The sequence below is a fragment of the Lithobates pipiens genome, unplaced genomic scaffold (assembly GCF_037356315.1).
Source record: "Lithobates pipiens isolate NorthernLeopardFrog02 unplaced genomic scaffold, aLitPip1_a1.2 Scaffold_22, whole genome shotgun sequence".
In the NCBI taxonomy this organism is placed as follows: domain Eukaryota; kingdom Metazoa; phylum Chordata; class Amphibia; order Anura; family Ranidae; genus Lithobates; species Lithobates pipiens.
Window position 1 is genome coordinate 144,100,763 of NW_027507784.1, and position 24,227 is coordinate 144,124,989.

General features: G+C 43.2%; 1 protein-coding gene across 4 annotated transcripts in view; it reads left to right on the forward strand.

The window, feature by feature from the left end:
• The window catches only part of FTCDNL1 (formiminotransferase cyclodeaminase N-terminal like), an 86,254-nt gene that overhangs the window by 30,485 nt on the left and 31,542 nt on the right, over positions 1–24,227 (forward strand). For 3 of the 4 annotated variants that reach the window (XM_077448430.1, XM_077448433.1, XM_077448431.1), the window contains exon 3: positions 8,062–8,157. The exons of the other annotated variant lie outside the window; for it this stretch is intronic. In XM_077448430.1, coding sequence (XP_077304556.1) covers positions 8,062–8,157 — 96 coding nt within the window. The remainder of the gene's footprint in view (positions 1–8,061; positions 8,158–24,227) is intronic. 4 annotated transcript variants of the gene reach the window in all.

The following is a 24,227-nucleotide window of genomic DNA, read 5'->3' on the forward strand; positions in this document are numbered from 1 at the left end:
AATGAATATCTTCTTGCCACTCTTCAATAAAGGTCAGATTTGTGGAGTGCACAACTAATCGTTGTCTTGTGGACAGATTCTCCCACCTGAGCTGTGGATCTCTGCAGCTCCTTCAGAGTTACCATGGGCCTCTTGGCTGCTTCTCTGATTAATGCTCTTCTTGCCCGTCCTGTCAGTTTAGATGGACGGCCATGTCTTGGTAGGTTTGCAGTTGTGCCATACTCTTTCCATTTTCATATGATGGATTGAACAGTGCTCCGTGAGATGTTTTTTTATAACCTAACCCTGCTTTAAACTTGATCCCTGACCTGTCTGGCATGTTCCTTGGCCCACATGATGCTGTTTGTGCACTAAAGTTCTCTAACAAACCTCTGAAGGCTTAACAGAACAGCTGTATTTATACTGAGATTAAATGACACACAGGTAGACTCTATTCCACTTCACAATTATGTGCCACTTTGTATTGGTCTAACACATAAAATCCCTATAAAATACATTTACATTTTTGATTGTAACATGAAAAAATTAGGACATTTTCAAGGGATATAAATACTTTTTTCAAGGCACTGTATTTTACCCACTGTATATATTTATTTATAAAAATCATATATATATATATATATATATATATATATATATATATATATATATATATATATATATATATATATATATATATATATATATATATATATTTTTTTTTTTTTTGTTTAGTTATTTTTTTGTGTATATATGTTTATGTGTATATCATATTTTTTCGTTTTTTTTATTTATTTTTTTACATTTTATTTCTTTCTGGATATGGTAAATTTCCTTAAAATCAGTGTTCTAATGGTGTAAATCTAGCTGCTAGTCACCATTTTACATACATTTACTCAACTAACCTACTAACCATACTGCAAAACACATACTGTGACTGCTTGGCAGTGGCACATATGTCTGCCTCCGATCAACTCGTCATTGTATTCATTACACTTTTCAGTTTACTTAACACAACTTCACTGCCTGGCAAATCAGTGGAGGCCAATCTTTTATTTTCTTGGCTCCTTAGTTGTTTTATAGGATTAGGTTATCAGCCTAGTGATTAAGCGATTGCACCCTGCAATCTGCCAGCTGTGTGCTGATGGGATACCCCGAGCCTTGGAGGAACACTTCTTAGTCTTATTAGAAGCTGCAGTTCAAGTGAAATTACAGCTATTATACTCCATTATGCAGACAAAACAATTTACTACTGCAAAGGATCACGCTGACAGCAAATTTCTCCTGTGTTTGTTAGTGTTCTTGTTCTTTTTTTCTGGATGGAGCATTTTTATCAAATTATCAGAAAATATTTTTCTTTCTGATCTATGAAGGGACACGGGAATTCAGAGACTTTTGAGTTATACTGCCGCCTACAAGAGAATTGGACAGTGACAAACAGAAAAATTGCGGGCCAGTGTAAGCCTTCCTACTCCCAGCATGCCTTAGTTATTTCCTAGTGTATTGGGGTTATTTTTTTTCAATCAAGATTCCTACTATATTGCTCCGGCTGGTTACTGTATGCAGCTATCTGGATCAACCTTTCCTCATCCTGAGTGCCAGTCCTGGACTCGACATTGCAGGGTACTAGTACTGCTGGACACTGTTAAAGTTCCCGTTTTCTGTCACCACTGAAGGGGTTAACATTGAGATATTGAGTGCTGAAGCCATCCACTTGGTGGAGTGTTGTGCGCTCATGCTCTGCGCTTTCTTCCCCCCATTTATCGTTGAGGAAGAATTTTCCCACTGCTGTTCCTGGTTTCAAGAAACACATGAATCTCTGCATGGTTCATCCCTGTTGCCTGCCTACAGTGACTTAAAGTGGTTGTAAATAGACATGTGCAATTCATTTCGGTCCGAATACAATTTCTGCCAAATTTTTTAGTAGTAAAGAATTTAATTGAAATCCGTAAAAATTTGTTTTGCTTATTCGTTTTCCAGCTTTTCAGAATGATTAGAATTCTGATTGGTCGAAAAACGATCGACCGATTCGAACTCTTTGTGAAGAAATAGCTGTTTGTTAAGCCAGGAAGCCAAAAGAAATTGGCGTGGGGTCCCCCCAAAATCCATACTAGACCCTTATCTGAGCATGCAGCCCAGCAGGTCCCACCCCAAAGCACCTTGTCCCCATGTTGATGACATTAGAAGGGGGCAGTGTCACCGGATGACCCCGCACCTTGCCTAAAAAAAAAAAAAAGAAGACAAAAAAAAATCTATAATGAGATGTATACAGTTTACACACAAACATTTTTTCCTTTCCTTTCTATTTTAACCACTTGCCGCCCGCCCTATAGGCAATTGACGGTGGCAAAGGGGTTTCATAATCCTGATCGGACGTCATATGACGAGCCCGGGGGCGCGCATCGCGGCGATCGTTGTTGCGGGGTGTCAGTCTCCAATCACGGCTGATCACAGTGTAAATGGGAAGAGCCGGTGATCGGATTTTCCTCACTCGCGTCTGTCAGACGCGAATAGAGGAGAGCCGATCGGCTGCTCCTCTGACAGGGGGGGAGGTCTGTGCTGATCGATTATCAGCACAGCCCCCCCGAGGATGCCCACACTGGACCACCAGGGACGCCACCAGACCACCAGGGAAAAGGTAATCCTCCCTAGACCACCAGGGATGCCAGTCAGCACAATGGATGCCAATCAGTGCCCACAATGGGCATCACTGATTGGCATGCATTATTGTTTGGCACTGATTGGCATCCATTAGTACAGTATAACACCAATGCCGCCTATTAGTGCCCACCTGTGCCGCCTATTAGTGCCCACCTGTGCAGCCTATCAGTGCCCACCTGTGCCGCATATCAGTGCCCACCCATGCCCATCTGTGCCGCCTATCCATGCCCATCTGTGCTGCCCATCCATGCCAGCTATCAGTGCCAATTTGTGCCACCTATCAGTGTCCATCCGTGTCGCCCATCCGTGCCGCCTATCAGTGCCGCCTATCAGTGCCACATATCAGTGTCCATCAATGCCACCTCATCAGTGCCACTTCATTGGTGCCACATCGTTGGTGCCCATCAGTGCCGCCTTATCAGTGCCCATCAGTGTAGCCCCATCAGTGCCCATCAGTGAAGGAGAAAACATACTTATTTACAAAGTTTTGAAACTGAAACAAAAAAAATTTTTTTTTTCAAAATTTTCGGTATTTTTTTATTTGTAGCGCAAAAAATAAAAACCGTAGAGAATACCACCAAAAGAAAGCTCTATTTGTGGGAAAAAAATGCTAAAAATTTTGTTTGGGTACAGTGTAGCATGACCGCGCAATTGTCATTCAAAGTGCGACAGCGCTGAAAGCTCAAAATTGGTCTGGGCAGGAAGGTGTTTAAGTGCCTGGTATTGAAGTGGTTAAACTGAATTGGTTGTTTTACAAAGGAAGAGTTCACATATAATTTAATTTTGCACTGGTTCTAGCTGCTTTAGCTTCCAAGGAACTCAACCACACACTGGAGATACCTGGCAATGGGGATACCAGTTCTGATGATGCTGGTAACAACCAGTGTGATTTTTCTTTTTTTTTTGAGGGTTTTTCTCTCACTTCCTAGTTTGTCTGTGGGACGGGAAGTAAAGGTTAACCACTCACAGCTGATCACGATGTAAACAGGAAAAGCTGTTGATAGGCTGATTGTTTATCAGCGCAGCCCCCCTTGGATGCTCACACTGGACCACCAGGGAAGCCCCCAGGACCACCAGTAACGCGGGCAACATGTAGATGGCCAGATATGTAACCCATGGCCATCCACATGTGCAAATGACAGCCCAATCTTTGCCAATCAGTGCCCACAAATGGGCACTGACTGGCACCATCATGTACCAAATAAAATCAGTGATGCCCAGTAATGCCACCCATCAGTGTCATCAGTGCCACCCATCCGTGCCATCCATCAATGTCACCCTTATGTACCCATCAGTGCCGCCTATGAGTGCCCATCAGTGCCACCTATGAGTGCCCATCAGTGCTGTATACCAGTGTATACCAGTGCTACTATCACTGCCCATCATCAGTGCCCGTCAGTACCACCTCATTGGTGCCCATCAGTGCTGCCTTATCAGTGCCCGTCATTGAAGAAGAAAACATACTTATTTACAAAAAATGTTAACAGAAACAAAGAAAAACTTGTTTTTTTTTCAAAATTTTCGATCTTTTTTTATTGCGCAAAAAATAAAAATTGCAGAGGTGATCAAATACCACCAAAAGAAAGCCCTATTTGTGGGAACAAAATGATAAAAAATTTGTTTGGGTACAGTGTTGTATGACCGCAATTGTCATACAAAGTGCGACAGCGCTGAAAGCTGAAAATTGGCTGGGGCAGGAAGGTGTCTAAGTGCCTGGTATTGAAGTGGTTAAAGATGCCCAATGAAACCCAAATGGCAAAAATAAACCTTACATGGGTTTAAACATCCCTTTCTCTATCCAAAATGAATAAAATGTTTTGCTATTAGTTCTACACTTAAATGTGAAGGGTGATCTTGAGCAGCCTAAATACTTTAGAGAAAGTTGGCTTGATCTGGTCATAATTGTGTTATGCTTGTAAGATAAGCGTAGTCCAACCACATCAAACATGCTGTTCTAGTTTTCTTGGAGAATCAGTTGGTTGAGTTGGATTTTTCTTGGCCAGCCACTATTATTAATGCCAGCATCGGGGATTTTAGTGCTCATGGCAAACAGGCAAAGATTATTGGGCAGCGAGATCTTGTATGAACTATTAAAGTATGTAGTTAGATTTACTGGAATGGTCTGTGTTGAACACTAGAGAACAGACCTCTATGGGTAGTGAATATTTATAGTCAGTCAGACTCGACAAGGTGTTATCAACAGAGTCCATTTTAGTCCAACTGTCCAACAAAGACAGCCCCATGTTAAGGATATTGTAGTTACCCCACATGAAGTCTAAACTTAAGCAACCAGCATTGATGCTATCTACATACTATGCAGATAATTACACCTATTGAAACCGTGTAAGCCCCTTAGTGGGAAGATCAATCCATAGCCCTGCTCTGTCTTTCTCTGTCCTCCTCTAGCCCCCCCCGCACCTGTCTGCTCGTGTCAGTGCCTGCTCCCTCCCCTCCTGCTGCTCTCATAACAACTATAAAATCCTCCCATCCCCTCTGTAACATAATATGTGTCCCTGTGCCTGTATTATATAAAAATATGCCGATCGGTACCTATATCGGACTGGCTCCCGGCGCTCACATGACTCCTCGGCTCTCTCTCTTCCCTTCTCCTCCTCGCCTGCTGACATCATTGGCAGTGCTAGGCCCCCCGCCCACTGGAACTGTCAGCCAGGCAGAGGAGAGAGCAGAGGAGTCATGTGAGCGCTGGGAGCCGCTGTGATATAAGTACAGATTGGCATATTTTATAGAGGGAATGGGAGGATTTTACTGTAGTGGCTTAGCAACCACTTTACCCACTTAACAACAGGCCCATACCTGCATGACGGCTACAGGACAGTTACTTAACCCTGGGAGGGCATACTATGACGTCCTCCCAGAATCCCCCCCGGGGCGCGCACCCGAGAAGATCCAGCGGATCACGGTAAACGGTCGCTCTTCGCGGAGCATTTCACTTGTAAACAAACCAGCGTCATGCAATTATGCCGGTTCCTCTCTCCTCTCTGTGTACCGATCAGTAAAGTGTGAGAGGAGAGGGGGAGAGATCGGTGGCAGCAGCACTGTGGGCTGGATGTGTAGTGCCCACAGCGCTGCTCTGTGACTATTGCAGTCATATCCATGATCCATCTGTCTATGCTCAGCCATCCCTCCATACTCTGCAATACCCTGCGATACTCTGCAATATCCAGCAATACTCTGCAATACCCATCAATACCCTGCGATACTCTGCAATACCCTGCGATACTCTGCAATACCCTGCGATACCCAGCAATACCCTGCGATACCCAGCAATACCCTGCGATACTCTGAAATACTCAGCAATACTCTGTGATACTCTGCAATACCCTGTGATACCCTGAAATATCCTGCAATACTCAGCCATACTCAGCCATACTCTGCAATACTTGCCGATACCCAGCTGTACTCGGCAATACCCAGCCATGCTCAACCATGCTCGGCTGTACCCAGCCTCTGTATGTGGCCAATCTGTGGAAGTCTCACACATGTGGTATCGCCATACTCAGAAGGAGTAGGAGAATCTATTTTGGGCTGTCATTTTTGTTATGTATGTGCTATGTGTTAGAAATATTGTATAAATGGACAACTTTGTGTTAATAAAAAAAAATGCGTTTTAACCACTTCACACATACCAGCCGTCATATGACGTCCTTGACTTTGTGCGGGGATATCTGAATGATGGGTGCAACTACAGGCATCATTCGGATATCAGATTTTTCAGCCGGCGATTCCCTACACCATAAGAATGATCATAATGGCTGTTCCACTGCTCGATCGTTCTTACGGGAGGCGAGAGGGGACATATCCTCCTCCCGCCGCCCTACGGTGCTTCTACCGACTCACCACTACAAACAAAGCCAGGATCGTTTTTTATTTTTTATTTCAGGCTTTCCAGCCTAGAGGTGAGATGTGGGGTCTTAATGACCCCATATCTCACTGCAAAGAGGACCTGTCATGCCATATTCGTTTTACAAGGAATGTTTACATTCCTTGTAATAGGAATAAAAGTGACCAAAAAAAATATTTTTGGGGAAAACTAAACTATATAAAGTAAAATGGAAAAAAAAAAAAATATTTTTAAGCGCCCCTGTCCCTGTGTGTTCGCATGCAGAAGCGAACGCATACGTAAGTCCCGCCCACATATGAAAACGGTATTCAAACCACACGTGAGATATCGCTGCGAGCGTTGGAGCGAGAACAATAATTTTGGCCCTACACCTCCTCTCAAAACTCAAAACACGTAACATTAAAAAATGTTAACGCGTCACCTATGGGGATTTTTAAGTAGCGAAGTTTGGCGCCATTGCACGAGCACGTGCAATTTTGAAGCGTGACATGTTGGGTATCTATTTACTCGGCGTAACTTTATCTTTCACATTATGTAAAAACATTGGGCTAACTTTACTGTTTTGTTTTTTGTAAAGCACAAAACAGTTTTTATTCCCCAAAAAAAACGCATTTGAAAAATTGCTGTGCAAGTACCGTGCGAGATAAAAAGTTGCAACGACCACCATTGTATTCTCTAGCTTTTTAGTCTTTGCTAAAAAAACATATATAATGTGTTGGGGTTCTATGTAATTTTCTAGAAAATAAATGATGATTTTTACATGTAGGAGAGAAATGTCAAATTGGCCTTGGTGTTCCAGAACGCCTAAAGGTGCTCCCTGCATGTTGGGCCTCTGTATGTGGCCACGCTGTGTAAAAGTCTCACACATGTGTTAGCGCCATACTCTGGAATAATAGCAGAATGTGTTTTGGGGTGTAATTTGTGGTATGCATATGCTGTGTGTGAGAAATAACCTGCTAATATGACAATTTGGTGAAAAAAAAAAAAAAAGAAAGAAAAGTCTTGATTTTGCAAAGAATTGTGGGAAAAAAGGACAACTTCAAAAAACTCACCATGCCTCTTTCTAAATACCTTGGAATGTCTTCTTTCCAAAAAGGGGTCATGGGGAGGGGGGGGTTAGTTGTACCTTTCTGGCATGTTAGGGCCTCAAGAAATTAGATAGGCCATCGGTACTTCAGGTGTGATCATTTTTACAAATATTGGCACCATAGCTTATGGACTCTATAACTTTCACAAAGACCAAATAATATACACCAATTTGTACTTATTTTTACTAAAGATGTGTAGCAGGAAACAAAGAATTTTTTTTTTTTTTTTTTTACAGAATTTTCAGACTTTTTTCCTTTATAGTGCAACAAATAAGAAACCCACAGTGATTGAATACCACCAAAAGTGTGTGAAAAAAAGGACAAAAATTTCATATGGGTACAGTGTTGTATGACTGAGTAATTGTCGTTCAAAATGTGAGACCACTCAAAGCTGAAAATTGGTCTGGCTATTAAGGGGGTTTTATTATTATTTTTTTACAAGAAGAAAAGTAATTTATTTTCTTTTGGCAGGTCAGAAACATCCAGATACATCTGTTCTGAATGTGTTCTCTGATTATGATTACAACAGGTCAGTGATCACAATTGCTTCTACCAGAGAACAAATAGGTGAGTGTGTTACACGTATTTTAATTTCTTGTATAATTAATCAATAAAAACAAATAATAATTACATTCCACTTGGTTTATTTGGCTACGGTGTTAAATGTGAATATTTCCAAATTTACTCTAACCTGCAGATAACACAGCTACCCCTTTGGAAAGCTTAGATGAGCAGAATGAAGAATGTCTTTCCTGACAGACTCCATGGCAGCCTACATATGGGTTAATCCCACCTCTCCTACCTCATAGGACCCTTCTCCCATAAATCTTTGCTCCTAGCCAGAGGCCGTGTTCCTTTATTTGTCCTCCTCCTAGCACCAAGGTGAAGTCTTACCTTTGTGAAGATTTCTGCGATCCAGTCCTGGCGGTTTGCATGTAAAGTGATGGATTCAGGCGGTGTTTTTTCTGGAGTCCAGCAATCCCAGCTATTAGCAGGGTGGACACGGTTGATAAATGCAATGCCATGAAGAGCTTACTAGCCTGGCCATTGGCAGGCAAGCGGCAATATGGCAAACGTCCCAGCTATTAGCGAGAGGCCCTCCCTGAATGTCCTGGTCATGCAGTGAGCGCAAAACAGCTCCCAGTCTCAGGCCAGATCGAGGTTGTGCCGTGGTGGTAATGTATATATTATCGCACATGGCAGGAGTGTATGTATTTGTATTGTTTGTCTCCTTTCCTGCTCTGGCTCTGGTTTTTGACTATGGCACATTTGCGTTCCAGTCCACCGATTCAGGGGTTCCCTGGCTGTCTGTGCAATGACAAGTCGAGATCGAGGCTTGGTTCGCGTGTGTGCAATCGCAGCAAGATGGCGGCGGTTGCACATGCGCACAAGCACTGCCGGGCGGCGTCGGTCCCAGCGCAGCTGCGTTGCAGGATGCGGTGACGTCATCATCGGCAGCAAGTTTAAATAGCTGTCAGATACAGCCTATTCCTTGGGATGCTCTGCGGGCTTAGTTGGTGGCTTCCCCGGGCACATATTCGTTGTTGCCAAGGTAAGGGGCTTATGCTGCTTTCTGGCTGCTGATTAATGGTCTGACTTATGGCATCACTCCCTTCTTATGTACATTATTGGTTCCTTTCAGCTACCAAGCTACCTTACGCTGCAAGTAGGATTGGATTTTCCTTCTGCCTGTCTGTTTTGGATTGTTCACCAGGAGCATGTTAACTCTTTTCTTTCCTCTCAGCCCTTCTAGGTCTGAACACTAGTATACAGCACGCGACGAAAAAAGACCGTTCTAGGTCACAAAGCTGTCATTCTTCAATATCCAGACGCCTTTGATCATCCTCTAGACATCACAGAGAAGAGTCCAAAACCATGTCTGGGCACCATTCTCACCGCTATTCCAGCCACTCTGAAAAGAAAGCTTGCTGGGGATGTGGGTCTCAGGCCCCCGAGGGTAAATACTTCTGTGAGCCATGCTATACCCGAGCTGTGAGGGGGAGGGAAGGTGGAGACCATCAAGTGGAAGCACTGGTTAGCTAAGTAGTTCATGAATCCCTGAGTAGAACAGACTCCCGCCCTATCATCAATCCTTCCATTGACACAGCATCAGCCCCTCCCGGGGACGACCCTGACGCTCCGGGTCCCTTTCATTATAGTCACTCCTTGAGTGAAGCCTCAGACAGTGAGGTGGAGGTGGATGACCCTAGTGTGAGTTTAAATTTTTCCCTAGTACCACAGTTGGTCAAGCAATCAAAGAAGCTTTGAAGTGGGAGCCAGTGGAAGCACCCTCTAAACAGAGGAAGTATTTCAAACGCCTCAAGAAAGAACGCCAAAACTTCCCCTTCCTAGGCGAACTCTGTGAAATTATGATGAATGAGGTGGCGTGGAGAGAGAATAACCTGCTATCTAAAATAGCAAAGAGGATGTGAAACTTCTATGGCCGGCACCTCTTATTGACACAGCTCTAATAAGACTGGTAAGACACTTCACGCTCCCACTAGAGGACACCGTTTCTTTCTAGGATGGGTTGGAGAGGAAGATCGATACTGACCTCCAACGCATTTAAGGCAGGTATGGTGTGTAAACCAGCACTGGCCCTTGCAGCCCTGTCCAAGGCGATGGAGGCCTGGACGGATGAAGTACATGCATCCTTTGGAAGCATCTCCAAAGAAATGGCCAGGAGCTCACCGGTACATTAACTAAATTTGGCGTCAGTTTTTCTGGGGGAAGCCTCCCTTAACATAATTCGCCTGGTGGCACGGGTCATGCTCTCATCTGTAACGGCTAAACGTGCCTTGTGGCTGCGCCCATGGGCAGCAGATCCTGCCTCTAAGCAGGAGTGGTGCAGGATTGCCTTTGAGGGCTCCTCTCTCTTTGGGAACAAGCTAGACAGTGCCATCACCCATGCCTCGGGGTGGGGGAGGGGGTTGGCAAGTCGGGGTTCTTGCCCCAGGATCGATGCCTGCAAGGCCAGAGAAGAGCTCAACCCAGGCAAGTTCTGGATCATGCGAGAGATGCTCGCCACTATAGACCTGGCCGTGAGTTCAGGAAGAACTGGAAGAGAAACCAGCCTTCATGCCAAAAATCCTCGAAGGGAGCATCTTCTAGAGGACGTGAAGCCTCTAAGTCCTTTTGATCTAGGGCCTGTCCAGGCAGAGCAAGTTGGGGCTTGTTTACTCCCTTTTTTTGCATGTCTGGACAGCCTGGATGACTACAGGACTGTCAAAACGGTCTCCTCAGGACATGCCTGGATGTTCAGCAGTCTGCCTACACTCTGGTTTGTACCCACAGTCTTGCCTCACTCAGAAGAGAAAAAGCAAGTCCTTCTGTCTTACGCAAACTCTCTGGTGGCTCAGGGCGCAGCCATACAAGTTTCAACTGGCGAAAGATTTCAAGGGGTCTACTTGCCCCTCTTCATGGTTCTGAAAAAGAACGGATCCTGGAGGCCAGTTATAGACCTAACCCACTTGAATTGTTTCATCAAGAAATAGAAATTAAAGATGGAGACGCTGCTCACAATTCATCATGCGACTGGCTTATAGCCACAGATCTGAAGAACGCCTACTTCCATCTCCCGATAGTAGAAGAGTTCCAGAATTAGCTTTGCTTTGCGGTAGATCAAGTCCACCTTCAATTTACCTGTTTCCTGTTCGGGCTTGCAACATTGCCTTGGGTATTTTCAATGGTCTTATTGGCTGTCATGGCGCTAATCAGGATCAGAGGTATCTGTCTGCATCACTATCTGGATGACCTGCTGTTACTCTCTCAGGGACAGGGAGCAGCTGTTCGTCCATCGATCTCAGGTCATCTCCACTCCAGCAGTGGGATCTGGGGTCCCGAGACCATTCCGTCTGGATAACCCTGTCCATGCGTGAGAGCCTCCCCTTGTGGCTGCAGTGGAAGAATCTCCTCAGCTGTCACTCCATAGCACCTGTTTCCTGGATTACGGTCACAATGGATGCCAGCAACAGAGGCTGCTGAGTTGCTCTCTGCCTGGCAGAAGTAGCCCAAGCAAAAGGAGCTTTCCTTCCATGTACCACTTCACCCCTTGACCGTGGAAACCACATCTCAGCTGCTCATACATCAAGAGTCAGGGAAGTACTTGCAGTCTCGTCCTGTTGAATAAAGTAGAGCTTATCATGTCTTGGGCCCATGTAAACTTGGCAAATCTGACAGCTGTCTATCTCCCTGGCATGCAGAGCGTCCAGGCAGATTTTCTTTCGAGAGTATCTCTGGACAACCAATGGGCTTTCCACACCGAGGTCTTCAATTGGATCCTGTCACTGGGAATCATACCGGAGGTAGACCTGTTTTTCTCCCCGTGCAATTTCAAACTGAAGAGGTACTACACGAGGTGTCGTTGTCCCCAGGCCTTTGGAGATTCCACCGTACCTATGCCTTTCCCCTGGTTCCCGACGAGACTCAGGTGGGAAGCAGCGGAAATAGTTGCAATAGTCCCGTACTGGCCAAAAGATACAAGATATCCTGGGCTTACTACAAATGGGTCTGGATCTTTCCTTTTCAGCTCCTTACGGGTTCAAGTCTTTGCAATTTCTGCCCTCACAGGCATATCCTGGTTTAGGCACCCTCTTACTAGGCAGTACTTCAGAGGAGCAATAAGGCTCAGACTTCTGAGAAAGCTGAGATTTTCCATATGGGATCTTCCTGTTGTTTCCTTCTCAGGAGGAGAGATGGTACACATGGATCAGTTCTCTATCAAGGAACTTTCTCTAATGCCCCGTACACACGATCGGAATTTTGGCCAGCAAAAGACTGATGAGAGCTTTTGGTCGGAAAATGCGATCTAGTCCTGTCGTATGTGTTGTACGTCACCGCTTTCTTGGCGGTCGGAATTTGGTGTGACCATGTGTATGCAAAACAGCTTGAGCGAAATCCCTTCGGAATTTAGTCGGGAAAACCATCAGAGCTTTTTGCAACCAAAATTACGATAGTGTGTACGCGGCATAAAAGTTGCCTTCCTGGTGGCCATAACATTGGCCAAGAGGGTCTCCGAAATTGGCTCTCTGAGATGCAAGGAGCAATTCCTAACCTTTTTCCCTGGTCGGGTAGTTTTGTTTTTTAATATAAACAATTTTATTGGAAAATAAGGAGCAGTAACAATAAGCATCATTTACAGAGAATGAGACATAAAATATGTAACAAGATGTATTAACAGTAATAAGGAGGTGCTATTTTCAAAGTTAAGTGATCCGTTTACAGCTAGATTGTCACACATAATGGACTACATGGGGAGACCGCCTAGTAAGAGGAACATCAAAGCTAACTAGGAATTTTGTAGGCATCTCCACATTGCCGTGACACTTCTGCTACAGAAATAACAGATGAAATAAGAACGAACCATATAAAAAACTCATAAACCAAAAACCGGAATAGAAAACAAAGGAGGTTACGGGAAACCAGTCTGGAAAAGGCTGTCAACTATGCATTTTAATTTGAGGGTTCTGCCTTGGCATGGCTAATGTGATCTATGTGCGATCAGCAGGACCAGGACCTCCCATTTCAGCTTGTAAATGTGCATGGTGTCCATGATAGTGTACAAGACTTTCTCCATGAGTTGTATGGCCCCCTGGAGTATGCCAAAACAAAGCAATGGTCCAATGGACCGAACTAAAGAGCGTGTGGGATCATTTTTGTTCAGGGGGGAGGATCCAGGTATTTCCTGCAAAAAATAAGCACATCTGATGTGTCAGAGTCATCTGTACACCTGTGATCCCTGCCACCTTTGTGATTGGGTAGTTTTGATTCCTATGCTGGGTTCAAACCCCAAAGGATCATCTGTCTTTCACGAGAATCAGGAGATTGCTCATCCAAAGTTTTGGTCAGCTGAGGACTCTAGTGTTCATCCTCCTAGATGTTGGAGAAGCTCTGAGTATTTGGAAGCCACAGCTCCCTTTTGCCAGTCTGAGCATCTGTTTGTTCTCCTCCATGGGAAAAACAGATGCTTGCGTGCCTCTTCCAGATCTATTGCAGCATTGATTTTCAGGCCATTCAGTGGGCCTATAAGGCTAAGGGTTTGAAGCCTCCAAAGGCAGTGACTGCTCATTTAACCAAGAGCGTTTCTACATCCTGTGCGGTTTCCCAACACGTCGCCCCAGAAGTGATTTGCAAATCGGCCTCATGGTCTTTAATTAATACGTTTATGACGCACTATTGTGTAATACCGGCCTCTTTGTCTTCTGTTAAGTTTGGTTTGCATATTCTTTCTGTTGATGGTGCCAAATTTAAACCTTTTTTACTTTGACCAGCAATTGCCCACCCGGGTGTATGGCTAGTTATGGCTAGTTATTTCCCATACATAGGCTGCCATGGAGTCTGTCAGGAAAACGGAAAATTTCCTGTCCAATACTTATTGTAATTTTCCTTTCCTGATGGACTCCATGGCAGCAGTTCCTTCCCATTTTCTGGAGTAGGCTAAGTTATGGAACATGGCCTCTGGCTAAGTGCAAATATTTATGGGAGAAGGGTCCTATGAGGCCTGAGAGTCGGGATTAACCCATACGTAGGCTGCTATGGAGTCCATCAGGAAAGGAAAATTACGGTAAGTATTTGATAGAAAATGTTCAGTTTTTCTAGTACTGCACTATTGTGAGCTACTGTGATTTTGCTTTCCAGCTTGGCTCATAAAAACATGTGGACCATGAGCAGTAATGAGATAAAACTCTTCTGTATGGAAGAGGGCTATTAATCTACCAGAGGTAAATGCTTTAGTAGCCAAATCTCCCAACTTTTGAATTTTAAAGAGGCAGAATGTGTCTCCCAGCTTTTTTTCAGTAAAGACCCCCAAATACAGACTACCCCTACAGCACATATCCCCTCCCAGCCCCCTCTAAGTACAGACCCCTTCATGATACAAATTCCCTCCCTTCCCACCAATATAGACTTAAGTTCAGACCTCTTCCCTCCCCACCAGTACCCACCCATGGTCACATCATTTACAGGTTCTATCATATGCAGATCCCACAGCAATTTGCATATAAATGAGCTGTGGCCACAGTGTACATAGGCAGGCTTTTTGCAGTATCGGTTCCTCTGAAAATCTCTATACTGCTTTTGCTGTTCCTACCTGTTCAAATCAGTTTTTAGCCCCGATGACTTTAGATGGGGAAGCTGACAATCATTATGGTAGACAGCAATACCATGATAATAGCAGTGATCTTCTGGCCCTGTGTGGGCACTGCAGTTATTCACAGAATATATATAATTATATAGTAATAAAATAAAATGTAAAACTTTGTAAATTAATATGTAAGAAAAATTTGTAATAAAGAGTATTGAAAAAAAAAATGTTCTCTGATTGGACAAGGTGAAGCTCATGATGTCACTGGCCCAGCTCTCTACCTAATCCAATCAGAGAATGCCTTGTATTCTGTGAATAAGAACTGATCTATAAAATGAATATAATAAAATTTTTGTATCATAAACATGTTTTCACTGTTTTATATCTGTTTTTGTATATAATTGCTGCTGGTCTTCTGCAGCATTTTCAGCCTTTTCCTGTCTGCATGCACGCACTCCAGCAGAGGCTGCACATCGTTGCTTTGCAGCAGCTTCCTGATAGTGACATTGGTGGGCCCTGGCTGTGCAATGTGTGTGAGCATGGCTTCCTGTGGTCTCAACTAGGGGCACATGAGACAGGATGACAGGAGAATGACAGAACACAATTAGGAGACACCCTATAATAAGTGTCTGAACAAGGACACACATCATCAGAGAGTAGCCACGTGTGAACTATATCCTGTATACATACACATACAATAGTGGAAAAAAAAAATCTACTATGTGTTGCACATCCAACATGTCTTCAATTATAAGCCATCCCTTTTTGGTTGATTCTATTATTTTGTTAAGGAAAATGACTTGGCATGTGTGCTGCTACACGTCCCCAATCCCTGGGGCCATTGTGCATTGAGTTGTGCTGAGCAAGAAGTCATAGGATGTAATGAATAGGCCATAAAGTGCTGTATGACATCCCATGATTTAATAAATATTCTTTCTGTTGTTTCAAGATCCGGGAACATCATTTGTGAACATTATTTTAGCTGAGTAAGTGAAAAACGGATCCCAAGGGAATTAAGAAAAAGCTGTTAATTAAATTACTTCATTTGCTGGGGAAATGAAAAGCACATAAAATGTTTAATGCCTTACTTGGACACATGAATTTGTACATGTATTTTCTTAGCATTTTGGTGGAATCCCTACAGTAACAGGAATTGTATTTTCATTTAAGAGTTTACTAATACATACATATACATATATATATATATATATATATATATATATATATATATATATATGTATGTGTATATGTATATATATATATATATATATTACATACACACCAACACACTATTAATCAATTATCAAAATATACGGTACCTTAAATAAACAGATGAGAAATCCAAATCAAACTTTTGTGTGACCGCCCTTTGCCTTTTAAAAAAGCATCAATCCTTCTAGGTACACTTGCACACTGATTTTGAAGGAACTTGGTAGGTAGGTTGTTCAAAATATCTTGGAGAACTAACCACAAATCTTCTGTGGATGTAGGCTGCCTCAAATCCTTCTGTCTCTTCATGTAATCCCAGACGGATATTGAGATCAGGGCTCTGTGGGGACCAAACCATGACTTCCAAATGTAAGAAAAAAGAAAGTGCATGGAAATAAAATAACGAGCTGGCTGCACACCCCTCAATATTCTAAAGAGAATGAAAGGACAGGTTCCCCTTGGGGTTTTCAGGCAGCCACAAGAAGCAGAAATAAATTTGTAAAAATATATTTATTTTATAAAATAAATATATTTTTACAAATTTATTTGTGCTTCTTGTGGCTGCCTGAAAACCCCAAGGGGAACCTGTCCTTTCATTCTCTTTAACCATAACTTCCAGGACTTATTTTCTTCTTCTCTCTGAAGATAGTTCTTAATGACATTGGCTGTATATTTGGCATTGCTGTCCTGCTGCAGAATATATTTGGGACCAATCACACGCCTCTCTGATGGTATGATATAATTGATAAGTATCTGCCAGCATTGAGGACACCAATGATTCTGACCAAATCTCGATCTCCATTTGCAGAAATTCAGCCCCAGGAAGGAACCTCCACCATGCTTCACTATTGCCTGCAAACACTCGTTGTTGCACTGCTTTACAGCCTGCTCCTGCTACAGCCAAATATTTCAAATTTTGACTCCTCAATCCAGTGCACCTGCTGCCATTTTTCTGCACCCCAATTCCTATTTTTTGTGCATAGTTGAGTCACTTAGCCTTGTTTCCATGTCAAAGGCATGGCTTTTTGGCCGCAATTCTTCTGTGAAGACCACTTCTGGCCAGACTGCTCCAGGCAGTAGCCCCTACTACCTCACAGAAGACATCTGTTTAGATGAAACATACGTCAGGCAAGGCAAGGAAATAGCGGTGACGTTGTGGTGCCCGTGGAGAGTGTAGGACAAGTGCTTGTTTCTCAATGCCTGTTTAACTTTTTATTGCTGTAAGTAGATCCTTTTATTAAACTCATGCTTTTACTGAATGCTTTGCAATGAGTTTTTCCTCTTCTTATTGCCATATTGTATGACCAGGTCTGAGGTTCCCTAAGGATAAATGTATACAGTGACTTCCATCATTGTATGCCTAAAGTGAGTGGTGATTACTCACTGATGCGCATACAGGCCTTGATAGGTCTAACTATCTGGTAAGAGGATACATTTGTGCTGTCTGTCCCTTGGGACATCTGGGACAAGAATTAAAGCGGGAGTCCGCCGGGAGTTCCGCCGTTTTTTTTAAAAAAGCCAGCAGCTACAAATACTGCAGCTGCTGACTTTTAAAATAGTGACACTTACCCCCCCAGCGCGCCCGCGATGTCGGCACCCGAAGCCGATCTCTCGATTGTCTCTCGGGTGCTGCCGCCGCCATCTTGGGTATGGGAATCAGGAAGTGGAGCCTTTCGGCTTCATTTCCCGGTTCCCTACTGCGCATGCGCGAGTCGTGCTGCGCAATAAGGATGGTTCCCGCTGTCTCTGGGATCCGTGTGTTTCCCAGCAGGCAGCGGGGGACTTTCGGAAAGGGGCGTAGATTCTGCGGAAAGGGGCGTACCTTCTGCAGAATCTACGCCGGAAGTGGGTGCAGATACCTGTACTGTACAGGTATCTGCACCCCCCTTCCCCCTGAAAGGTGCCAATTGTGGCGCCGGAGGGGGGGAGGATTCCAATGAGCGGAAGGTCCACTTTAGGGTGGACCTCCGCTTTAAAGAACACCTTTTTCTTCACTGTATGGATGTTTTTATGGTTTTGGACACTTAATCATATTCATCTTTTTTGGACTATATTTCATTTATAAACACTCATTAATTGTGAAGATTAATGCATCATTTATGTGACAGCGCAACACGTTTTTATATATATATATATATATATATATATATATATATTTCTGTTTATGCTGCTGTGTACAATGTTGTGAGTGTTGCTGTTGATCTAATATAATTACGTTGCGTACACTAAGCGCAGTTTTTCTCTCTATATACAGTAGTTGGGTGTATCTGGGTCCCACTGGTTTTTGCAGTGGGGTGCACTGATGACACTGCTGGAGGTTTCAACCTACATATGAAATTGATGATCATTAGCTCTTGCTTTGTATAATTGGTTAATCATACACCAGACTCTAAGCCTACAAAATCTGACTGTACAAAGTGTACAAGTGTAAGAATTAACTTTGGTTTGAAGCCAAATGCCTAGTACACATGATAAGAAAATTAGACTAAAAATAATGCTTTCAGAGCGATCGTCCGATAATCTGATCATTAATACACAGCTTTCGAGAGCTTATCACGACAATCATGTGAAAATGTCTAAAGGGACAAGCACGATAACAGAACAAACAATTTTCGTGTAGTTAGTATAGTATTTGCACAAAAAAAAAATTGCATGACCATACATGCTCGGAAACCAGGGAATACATTACAATCCGAAGTTGTGTTCTGTTGTACGAGAATGTCAGTAACCTTTTTGGTTCTCAAAACGAGACTAGCATTAAAAAAAACAAAAACAAAAAAAAAACAACATATGATCATTTGTTCGATATTCTTATCGTGTGTATTAGGCAAAAGGGTAGTAACATCAAATATTGATTTGATTTAGATTTTTCTTCTGGTCGCTCACAAAATATAACAAAATACTCAGTTCATAGAAGGGTTAGCGCATTCCTAGTCTGGCTATCTGGCAGCTTCCAGCCAACGTGCAGCATTCCAAACAGGTGTCTCTTCCCACTCCTACCCCTGAATCCAAATGAACAAATGGCTATATTTTGATTACTCTACATCGCACGAAAATGAATTGTGAGGTGTTGGATTTCTCCCAGGGTGCCTACCAGGGGACAAGGGATAGAAAAGGTTAATTCTACGATAATTAGAGAAAAATTTACCTACCTACATAGAAAAGACCCTAAAATATTCTTCTCTATTTGGCAACCATGTTTAGATGTTCCAGGTCTTGCACCACATCAACTAGTGTTGAATAGATTATTGGAGGGATGAGACATTATAGGTAAAGTCATAGTCAGATGATGATAGGTTGGTATGCGCGACTGTTTTTCTATTCCACAAATGTTCACAAATTAGTTGTTTATCCCTTTTTTTTTTTTTTTCTTCTATTTTCTTTTTTAAATTGTAGAATCTATTTGTTCACTGAATCATTTTATACAGCTGCAAAAAATTGTTTTATCTACGGAAAAAGCATATTTCTGTTGTATAACATCCGGGCATTATGTATAACTTTTGTCAGACAGTTCTACAGAGGTTCTGTACTGGGGCATTTTTTTGTGATATTTCACAAAGTAATGTAAAATGCAGTCTGTATTTGATTTGATGCAGTCTGTTAAAATGTCATGTGTTTCTTTCACAATAAAAACTATTTTCTGATTTAAACCTCTCAATGAGGCCATCTGTCTGCGGGTGATAGACAGACGTCTGCAACTGCTTGATCTGAAACAGTTTGCACAAGTCTGTCATCACCTTTGATATGAAAGGAGTGCCCTGGTCTGTCAGTATCTCTTTTGCGGAACCCAGTCCGTGAAAAACATGTGAAACAATTCACGGGCAATAGCCTTAGAGGAAGATTGCTGCTTTTGGATACCTAGTTGTATAGTCTAGGACAGGGGTGCTCAACCTGTGGCTCTCCAGCTGTTGCAGAACTACAAGTCCCATCATGCTTCTGCTTTCGGGAGTCATGCTTGTGTAACTGTCAGCCTTGCAATGCCTCATGGGACTTGTAGTTCCTCAACAGCTGGAGAGCCACAGGTTGAGCACCCCTGGTCTAGGAGGACTAATATATATTGGTGCCCCCTTGCTGAATTTAACAGTGGTCCTATGAGATCCATAGCATACTTTTCAAACGACACCTCAATTATTGGCAAGGGCACCAGGGGGTCTCTGTAGTGGCACACTGGGACAGTTAACTGGAAAGTTGGACAAGATGCACAGTATCTTTTAACCTTGGCTTTCACCCCTGGCCAGTAAAAGTGGTTGGTTTTCCTGGCCTCTGTTTTTTCAGCCCCCAGGTGTCCTCCCATTGTGTCGTTGTGGGTTAGACAGCATAAACAAAATACTCAGTTCATAGATGGGAGTGTAGCGCCAGCTCCTGAAGAGCACGCGCTATGTTTTTATAAATTTACACCTGAACTGCAGTTTGGTTTGGGTGAAATTGTCTAAATTTGGACCTCAGCATCAGTCTGACTGGACTATGGGATGTTCAGCCTGGCCACAGGGGGTATTGTCTCTTCTGGCAGGCATGGAACTACAATCTGGTTGGGTGCTTTAAGATTACTCTCTCTCTGAGCCCGCCCAGTTGGAGTGGCGCTCTTGCTGTGCTTTCTGGGAGAGGGTACTTAAGATGCGGATGTCACGTGATTCGGGGTTCCGGTCCAGAAGGATGTGCTGACTTCATGGTCCTGGTCCTCCTGACCAGCCCCCAGGAAGGCTATGGCCTGGGGTGTGGATCCACTCAACTTGTTGTCTCTGGGCTGGCTAGCCCAGGGCAAGGAAACTAAAGGAGGATTCTGAGGTGTTTGGGTGCCATCTCCAGTTTGGGAGAGACCCATTAGCTTCATATCATTCCAGGGGAAGACTCTTCAGAAGAAGACCATGTACGGGTTGGTTTCTTAGCAAGAGCCTGGAAGGGCTGAAGTATCAAAGTGAATCCAGTCTTGTGGATATCGCCAAGCTGGCTGAAAGATCCAGGTATCACACCAGTGTTCTACAAGTTTAGTTTCCTACATGTTCTACAACAACGTCTGTGGCATAGATGTATCCTTGTATGTTCTACAACAACGTCTGTGGCAGAGACTTATTCCTAAGTTAAGCACCTAGCTGGCTGCTAGGCCTTGTGAGCGAGGGACTATCCAACCTGAGTGAACATCCAGTTGTGAATGGCTATTCTCTGGATACAGTCAAAGTGAGCGAGTTCTTCAATTTTTAACTTTGACAATAAGAGTACCTGAATTTTCTTCCTAAGCCTCTGATTCCAATTTAAGAGACTCTTCATTGTCTACGTTTGCAAAGTTTCTAAAGTTACTGGGCCATCTACTACGGGACACCCCTAGACGTGAATTGAGGAAAAGAAGGTAACGGTAAGCCCAAATTAAACCAGCAGCTCCTTCGGGGGTTAGTGCTATAGGAGTTTATCCCAGGGTTAGCACATTCCCATTCTGGTTATCTGGTAGCTTCCAGCCAACACGCAGCATTCCAAACAGGTGTATCTCTCCACTTCTACTCACACACCATCACACCTAATACTGCTTCCTGTGGCTCTTAACCCTGTGGGGACTGGAGTCCCTGTAGTCAGGAGTGGAGGCCCTTTTCCCACCCAGATATCACTTCAGGGCCTCCGAAATTCCAGGTCCCAAATACCTCTCTACTAACACAGAGAGGTCTGTGAGTCAGTCGTCTCCTTAACATGGCTATCCCGGGAATTCCTCACCCATCTCAGGTGACCCTCTGACTACTCACACACTTTCCTTAAAGGGACCACAACTCAAATGCTACATAATACCCATCCAGAACCCAACCTTGGCGTAAATATATATACAGTGCTTTGCAAAAGTATTTGGCCCCCTTGAACTTTTCAACCTTTTGCCACATTTCAGGCTTCAAACATAAAGATATAACATTTTTATTTTTTGTGAAGAATCACCAACAAGTGGGACACAATTGTGAAGTGGAACGAAATCTATTGGATTTTTGAAACTTTTTTAACTAATAAAAAAATGAAAAGTGGGGCGTGCAAAATTATTCAGCCCCCTTGCGTTAATACTTTGTAGAGCCACCTTTTGCTGCGATTACAGCTGCAAGTCGCTTGTATGTCTCTATCAGTTTTGCACATCGAGAGACTGAAATTCTTGCCCATTCTTCCTTGCAAAACAGCTCGAGCTCAGTGAGGTTGGATGGAGAGCGTTTGTGAACAGCAGTTTTCAGCTCTTTCCACAGATTCTTGATTGGATTCAGGTCTGGACTTTGACTTGGCCATTCTAACACCTGGATACGTTTATTTGTGAACCACTCCTTTGTAGATTTTGCTGTATGTTTGGGATCATTGTCTTGTTGGAAGATAAATCTCCGTCCCAGTTTCAGGTCTTTTGCAGACTCCAACAGGTTTTCATCCAGAATGGTCCTGTATTTGGCTGCATCCATCTTCCCCTCAATTTTAACCCTCTTCCCTGTCCCTACTGAAGAAAATCAGGCCCAAACCATGATGCTGCCACCACCATGTTTGACAGTGGGGATGGTGTGTTGAGGGTGATGAGCTGTGTTGCTTTTACGCCAAACATATTGTTTTGCATTGTGGGCATAAAGTTCGATTTTGGTTTCATCTGACCAGAGCACCTTCTTCCACATGTTTGGTGTGTCTCCCAGGTGGCTTGTGGCAAACTTTAGACGAGACTTTTTATGGATATCTTTGAGAAATGGCTTTCTTCTTGCCACTCTTCCATAAAGGCCAGATTTGTGCAGTGTACGACTGATTGTTGTCCTATGGACAGACTCTCCCACCTCAGCTGTAGTTCTCTGCAGTTCATCCAGAGTGATCATGGGCCTCTTGGCTGCATCTCTGATCAGTCTTCTCCTTGTCTGAGCTGAAAGTTTAGAGGGACGGCCAGGTCTTAGTAGATTTGCAGTGGTCTGATACTCCTTCCATTTCAAAATGATTGCTTGCACAGTGCTCCTTGGGATGTTTAAAGCTTGGTAAATCTTTTTGTATCCAAATCCGGCTTTAAACTTCTCCACAACAGTATTACGGACCTGCCTGGTGTGTTCCTTGGTCTTCATGATGCTCTCTGCGCTTTCAACAGAACCCTGAGACTATCACAGAGCAGGTGCATTTATACAGAGACTTGATTACACACAGGTGGATTCTATTTATCACCATCAGTCATTTAGGACAACATTGGATCATTCAGAGATCCTCGCTGAACTTCTGGAGTGAGTTTGCTGCACCGAAAGTAAAGGGGCCGAATAATTTTGCACGCACCACTTTTCAGTTTTTTATTTGCTAAAAAGTTTAAATTATCCAATAGATTTCGTTCCACTTCACAATTGTGTCCCACTTGTTGGTGATTCTTCACAAAAAATTAAAATTTTATATCTTTATGTTTGAAGCCTGAAATGTGGCAAAAGGTTGAAAAGTTCAAGGGGGCCGAAATACTTTCGCAAGGCACTGTATATATGTGTATATATATATATATATATATATATATATATAAATACATATATATATATATATATATATATATATATATATATATGTATATATGTATATATATGTATTTATGTATATGTGTATATATATATATATATATATATATAATTGTACAATATACAGTATCTCACAAAAGTGAGTACACCACTCACATTTTTGTAACTATTTTATTATATCTTTTGATGTGACAACACTGACGAACTTTGCTACGATGTAAAGTAGTAAGTGTACAGCTTGTATAACAGTGTAAATTTGCTGTCCCCTCAAAATAACTCAACACACAGCCATTAATGTCTAAACCGCTGGCAACAAAAGTGAGTACACTAGTGAAAATGGCCAAATTGGGCCCAAAGTGTTACTATTTTGTGTGGTCACCATTATTTTCCAGCACTGCCTTAACCCTCTTGGGCATGGAGTTCACCAGAGCTTAACAGGTTGCCACTGGAGTCCTTCCACTCGCGCTCCTCCACCTTCCTTTTCAAGATTCCCTACAGATGGTCAATGGGGTTTAGGTTTGAAGACCTGCTTGGCCAGTCCATCACCTTTACCCTCAGCTTCTTTAGCAAGGTAGTGGTCATCCTGGAGGTGTGTTTAGGGTTGTTATGATGTTGAAATACTGCCTTGTGGCCCAGTCTCTGAAAGGAGGGGATCATGCTCTGCTTCAGTATGTCACAGTACATGTTGGCATTCATGGTTCCCTCAATAAATTGTAGCCTCCCAGTGGCAGCAGCACTCATGCAGCCTCAGACCATGATACTCCCACCACCATGCTTGACACACTTGTCTTTGTACTCCTCACCTGGTTGCCGTCACACACGCTCGACACTATCTGAACCAAATACGTTTATCTTGGTCTCATCAGACCACAGAACAT